Raw genomic sequence first — 6,190 nt, forward strand, 5'->3', positions numbered from 1 at the left:
TTCTCATGTCATTATTGAATTGTATTCTTGACGCTTTGGCGATATTGTTCAACCAACATTCATACCAATAAAGCATATTGAATTGAATTAAAATGGAGAGAGAGAGAGACAGAGAAAGAGAGACAGAGAAAGTTAGAGAAAGAGAGAGAAAGTTAGAGAGAGATACAGAAAAAGGGAGAGACAGAGTGAGAGATCTATGCTATATAGATCTATCACGTGATGCTAAACAACTGACATTGGCAACAACTAACTATACATCCATGCTATAGGCTACACCCTATGTTCATGCCACTCGGCTAACATGATCTCACACAGATGTGTTATGCAAACTCCTGGCTGGCCAGTGTAGTCATCTAACAGTAGCTACTCGGTTAATTGGATCAGGACATTAGAATCCTAATCAGCCCTCAAAATAACATGTTATAATAACGATTAAGGCCCGATTGACCATAAATTGCACACAATTCCTTCACATTATTAGAATGATCACACACTGATGTAAGCCGGTTTCCGGTGAATGCTACATTGTAACGTTACTTACCAGCTGGTTACAGTGTAGCCATATACCAACACTCCTGGCGCATGCGCATAGTTACACTACGTCAACCCTGCCCGTCACTCCGTCACCAGAGCCAGTTTAGCTGATCACTAGGAGATCGTCCTGCTCCTGTACAACCAATACATCCATGAGTAGAACACAATTACTAGAATGCATCCATTCACTACGATCGACCTAACAGGCTACTAGTGACTTACTCCGATTACGCGTATCCGGTGAGAGCGCCACGTCACTGGACCCTGTGTACGTCGCTGTTCCGAGGGGCTGAACAGCGCCACCGTGTGGCAGAATCAAGCAGGTTGCAATCCATGGTTGCAATGCATTGGAAGGATATTTCGACACATTTTGCCAGACTGAAAGAGACACTGATCTCTATTTTCATGCATTAAAATTATAGTATTGGTATAGTATATAGATATAGATATAGACAATAGATATTGTTGTGTGAAGACCAGCTGTGATTTATACTTGTGTAGGTATTCATTGACATTGTGAAAACCTTTCAAAATAAATGTTAAATATGATGATGTAAAGAAGACGACGTAAAGGGATTTCCTCAATTTCAATAACCGAGCCATTCCCATATTTCCCCACACTGGCCCAATATAAACAAACCAGCGGTTACGGTAAAACACGTGACTACCGTAGTTACGAAAAGGGGGCTCTTACAAAATTGTCCCCGCTGCCCTTCCGTCGCCCTTCTTCCAAGTCCCGCCTAATTTGTCCGCCCGCCTTTATTTTGTGAATAAATGTGTCAAATCAGCCAATCGCTTGGAGCGAGTGTTTGATTGACAGGTAAAAGAACCAATCCGTGACCGTTTGAAGTATGACTCGCCGACCAGCCCCTCTCTGCCCTCCGTCGCTCCGAGACCGACTCCCTCCGAGACCGACTCCCTCCGAGACCGACTCCCTCCGTCGCTTCCCTGCTTGTTGTCCCCGCAGCGCCGAACCGTGGAGCCAGTCGGTCAGCCAGTCACCCAGTCAGTCAGTCAGTCAGTCAGTCAGTGGCTGCCCCTTCTAACCCACGAAAACCGGGACGTACGAGGGCTGCGTGTGGGTCCCTTTCACCGGGCGAGCTCGGGGGACCGCTCGCCTGATCTCCCCGGGACCGGACGGACGCCCCGTCGGATGGAAGTGTCCCGGCGGCTGTCCGTGGACTCGCCGAGCGTCGACAGCGGGGTCTCAGGCGCCTCAGCCGGGGCGAACATCCGATGGTTGCACGGCAGGATCTCGGACGCCACGGGGGGAATCGTTGGGGGCCTCTCACCGCCCAGGATGACCGGGGGAAGTGACTTGACCGCGTTGCTCCGAGCCGCCCCGGAGCCCGGTAGCACCACCGATCCCGAGATAGACTATGAGGGTCTCCCTCAGGGGGTAGCCACCAGCACACACATGCTGGCGGGGTCCGTGGCCGGGATCGGGGAGCACTGCCTCATGTACCCCATCGACTGTGTCAAGGTAAAGGAGGGCTGGAAGCCAGACATGACAGCTTGATCATAACATGCCAATTACCCGGGTTGACCCGCTAAGTTCGCTAGTTACCCGGGTTGACCCGCTAAGTTAGCTAGTTACCCGGGTTGACCCGCTAAGTTAGCTAGTTACCCGGGTTGACCCGCTAAGTTAGCTAGTTACCCGGGTTGACCCGCTAAGTTCGCTAGTTACCCGGGTTGACCCGCTAAGTTAGCTGGCTCACTGGGGAAGGGCGAAGTGACTGTAATGGATAGGTGGCAGTTGGCTAGTTTGCTAGCTTGGCCATTGATTCACCTTCACCGGTTAAAACAAAACCTTCACCGGTTTGGCAAGTTTATCCGGTTACAGGTCTAGATAACGTTATCCCGTTAGTTTCGCTGGGGTTATTCACGGTGGTTGTTAGCTAGACGGAACCAACCCGTTTGCAGCTGGTGAATATATGAACAAACCGTAGCAAGCTACTGTAACTTAGGCCCACACGTAAGCCTGAACTCGAGTTGCATGCTAGCCCGCTTGCTAGCTCAGAGAAATGTCACGTTTTCTCGATGAAATCATGAACGATTCGGTCTCATGTTTGGTTTCGTTCACGGCACCACTGTAGCCAGCGAGCTTGCTAGACGGTTTCGTTTTGACACAAACGCCACCGCCTCAAATGAAACCTAAAGTGACCTGCAGGCTAAGTTGGCTAGCAGGCTAAGTTGGCTAGCAGGCTAAGTTGGCTAGCAGGCTAAGTTGGCTAGCAGGCTAAGTTGGCTAGCAGGCTAAGTTGGCTAGCAGGCTAAGTTGGGTAGCAGGCTAAGTTGGGTAGCAGGCTAAGTTGGGTAGCAGGCTAAGTTGGGTAGCAGGCTAAGTTGGCTAGCAGGCTAAGTTGTCCAGCAGGTTCAGTTGGGTAGCAGGCTCAGTTGGGTAGCAGGCTCAGTTGGGTAGCAGGTTAAGTTGGGTAGCAGGCTAAGTTGGGTAGCAGGCTAAGTTGGGTAGCAGGTTAAGTTGGCTAGCAGGCTAAGTTGGCTAGCAGGCTAAGTTGGGTAGCAGGCTAAGTTGTCCAGCAGGTTCAGTTGGGTAGCAGGCTAAGTTGGGTAGCAGGCTAAGTTGTCCAGCAGGTTCAGTTGGGTAGCAGGCTAAGTTGGGTAGCAGGTTAAGTTGGGGTAGCAGGCTAAGTTGGGTAGCAGGCTAAGTTGGGTAGCAGGCTAAGTTGGGTAGCAGGCTAAGTTGGGTAGCAGGCTCAGTTGGGTAGCAGGCTCAGTTGGGTAGCAGGCTCAGTTGGCTAGCAGGCTCAGTTGGCTAGCAGGCTCAGTTGGCTAGCAGGCTCAGTTGGCTAGCAGGCTAAGTTGGCTAGCAGGCTAAGTGGGCTAGCAGGCTAAGTGGGCTAGCAGGCTAAGTGGGCTAGCAGGCTAAGTTGGGTAGCAGGCTAAGTTGGCTAGCAGGCTAACTTGGCTAGCAGGCTAACTTGGGTAACAGGCTAGTCTAGGTAGCAGCCGGTTTCGCGCCAGCACATGATGAATAATGCAGCCCTGTATTCGTCACATTGCAAGGAAAATATCATTTTACGCTGATCCAAAGATGCACTGATGCTTGGATCAGCGGGAGAGTTAGTACATGCACATAGTTATGCATTCAGCTAGCTAGCCAAGTTAGCCAACTAACTGTAGTTGCACTACGGGTGGGCTGAGATATATCTGGTGTAGGTTAGCCCAGGTAAAGGCATGTTAATCAGCCACAGTTGCACGCGTGTCGATAAGGTTAATGGTGGTAAAAGGTGTAGTTTTTTGCATAACTTGACTTGAATCACGTTTGACGAGGCTTGTATTTAGCATTCCCAGAGAATCTCACCTTTAGAAGTTGTGAAATGTCTGTCTGTAACTTTCTGTGTGTACTTCAATTACAACAACCTCAATTACCTGTCAACATCCCAGAATAAGGCAAGGAACGTCACTTCTTTGTGGCCTTGTATTTCTGAAAGGACTTCCTTGTTCTTTGTCCTGTGTTCCCGACACCTGTTTTATAACGCATGACATTGCTTATTTCCACATAGCATCTTCTGGGTACTCAGATTAGCATCTATGTAGTTCTCAATCTCATGGAGAATTGCACCTATGATACATTTGCGTACATCTCTCATTCTGACTGGTTTTGCCAGAGCCAGAGTGGACTAAAATGCAAAAAGCCTTCATTTGAAGGTGGTTTCCACAGACACAGCAGGTTAGCAGAGTCCATTGAAAGGGACACAATTCATACTCCCAGATCCGGGTTAATCTGTGCCTGGGAAACAGTCCATGGGGAGAGGGGAGCGTGTTCGTCTGGACATTGGCTCTGCTCTGTAACTGGACCACCCAGGCCTCTTGACTCTGGGCAGGATTTTGGCACCTGCTCCCTTGCCAAACTGCCCGTGGCTGGAGACTTGATATGAACCAGAGGTGGACCAACACGGGACACTGAACTCACACCTTGTCCAGAAGGCACTACCATAGTCGACAGACACCATCTTAACTACAGCGTGTCAGACTTGGGATCAGTTCTGTTTGAAGTCCCAGCCATTCAGAATTTATGTTGAAATCACAATTCCATCATTCATGTGGCTCAAATAGTTTTGCGCGAGATGGACGAGAAGCCTTTTAGTTTTTTTGCATCTATAGTGTTGTTTACCTTGATTGAAGAGTAACAACTGATGGATAACTATAAGTGAATGAATGAAAAACTCAATGATTAAGTAACTTATTCTAACTAGTTATCATTGTAGTACATGACACAGCCGTGGGTGGGAGGAAGTAGAGATCCAACAAATCTTGGAAGTTTATATACTTTATTAGCTTTCCCTGAAGGAAGGGCGGAGACCGTGTTTGTTATCATTTAAAAAAAAAAAACTTCCTCATTGCCATAATTTTTCCTCAACTCAAGTTTCTTGCAGCGTTTGCGTAAGCAGGAAGAGAACTTGACGGGCGTCATTTGTGGTCGAGATGTGGGCCGTTCCTGCATTTCCTCCTTCCTCTGTTCACACTGGCGCTAGAAGGGGAACCGTGTCTCATAGCTGGGGTTGCCATACGTGTCCTTGAAGATACGTCGAAGGCATGTGGAAGCGGACTGAAGAAGCGGCCATCTTGTTGTCATGTCAGACGCATGTAGACGCATGTATCCTTCCTTACAGATGACTGAGACGCTGTGCTTTGGCAGGAGTCAGCCCAGTGTGGACTGTGGAGCCATGCAACAAACACTTTACAGAGATGCTCCTGTCTTGAATTAGCTTATTAGAAGGCCTCTGTGCTACAATCCTTTTCTCCAGGCCGTCACTATTCTATGTCATGACTCTATGTCATGACTCGGGCGCCATCTTATTCACCACAGTTGCCAAAAGCCTATTTATAGGGACTCCTTCTGTCTATTCCACTACTACCGTCAGTTAGGGCTGGGTACCGAGTCGAATTTCAAGAATCGATTCGATTCGGATTTACAAGGTTTGGAATCGATTATCACGATTCAATTCGATTCGATTCGATTCAATATCGATTCGGTTAGTGTTACTAAAACCAGTTTTTTTTTTTAGCTGTAACCTTAATTACATGACTGCCAAGTTATGCAACACGTCAATACTAGGGCTGGGTATCGATACTGATTTCCAAAAATGAATGAATCATTGAATGAATGAGCTATGCATTCCTTCATTTATTCATTCATTCATTAAATAAAAGATCGATTTTGGGATTCATGAATCGACTCTGAATCATTTGATTCAGAATTGATTCAGAATCAATGAATCGATTTTTTAAACCCAGCCATACCGCCAGTACATGCTACACTCCGCTAGCTATGCTGATCTGAAATGGATGAACGTTACGCAATCTTGTCTTGTTTACAAGAGAGGGGTGGGGGCGACGGCATGGCGCCGACGACCTTGATCGTTCTGATGGTATGGCCTCATCCTATAGGCTGTGGCGAGACACACACACACACACACACGTCTCAATAGGGTCCCAAGGTCTGTGTGTGTGTGTGTGTGTGTGTGTGTGTGCTGATCCTGCAGAGATTGCGCTCGAACTGTTCAGACGAGGCCTGTTATCAGCTGAGTAGAGAGAGGAGGAGAGACCAAGGGAGAGTCTCTCTCTTTCTCTCTCTCTTTCTCTCTCTCTCCCTCTCTCCCTCTCCTTCTCTCCCTCTCTCTCTCTCTCT

The 6,190-nt window shown here is 48.1% G+C and overlaps 2 protein-coding genes across 3 annotated transcripts in view; one reads left to right on the top strand and one right to left on the bottom strand.

The window, feature by feature from the left end:
• LOC311329398 (ectonucleoside triphosphate diphosphohydrolase 7-like) overlaps positions 1 to 670 on the bottom strand; it is a 12,484-nt gene extending 11,814 nt beyond the window's left edge. For both annotated transcript variants that reach the window (XM_084463251.1, XM_084463250.1), the window contains exon 1: positions 542 to 670. The gene's annotated coding sequence lies outside the window, so the exon portion shown is untranslated. The remainder of the gene's footprint in view (positions 1 to 541) is intronic.
• Positions 671 to 1,455: 785 nt separating this feature from the next.
• The window catches only part of LOC311329406 (mitoferrin-2-like), a 7,504-nt gene continuing 2,769 nt past the window's right edge, over positions 1,456 to 6,190 (top strand). The window contains exons 1-2 of the mRNA XM_084463259.1: positions 1,456 to 2,017; positions 4,062 to 4,071. Of these exons, the coding sequence (XP_084319385.1) occupies positions 1,688 to 2,017; positions 4,062 to 4,071 (340 nt within the window). The 5' untranslated portion in view covers positions 1,456 to 1,687. The remainder of the gene's footprint in view (positions 2,018 to 4,061; positions 4,072 to 6,190) is intronic.

Source organism: Borostomias antarcticus, assembly GCF_949987555.1.
Source record: "Borostomias antarcticus genome assembly, contig: scaffold_129, whole genome shotgun sequence".
NCBI classification, from domain to species: domain Eukaryota; kingdom Metazoa; phylum Chordata; class Actinopteri; order Stomiiformes; family Stomiidae; genus Borostomias; species Borostomias antarcticus.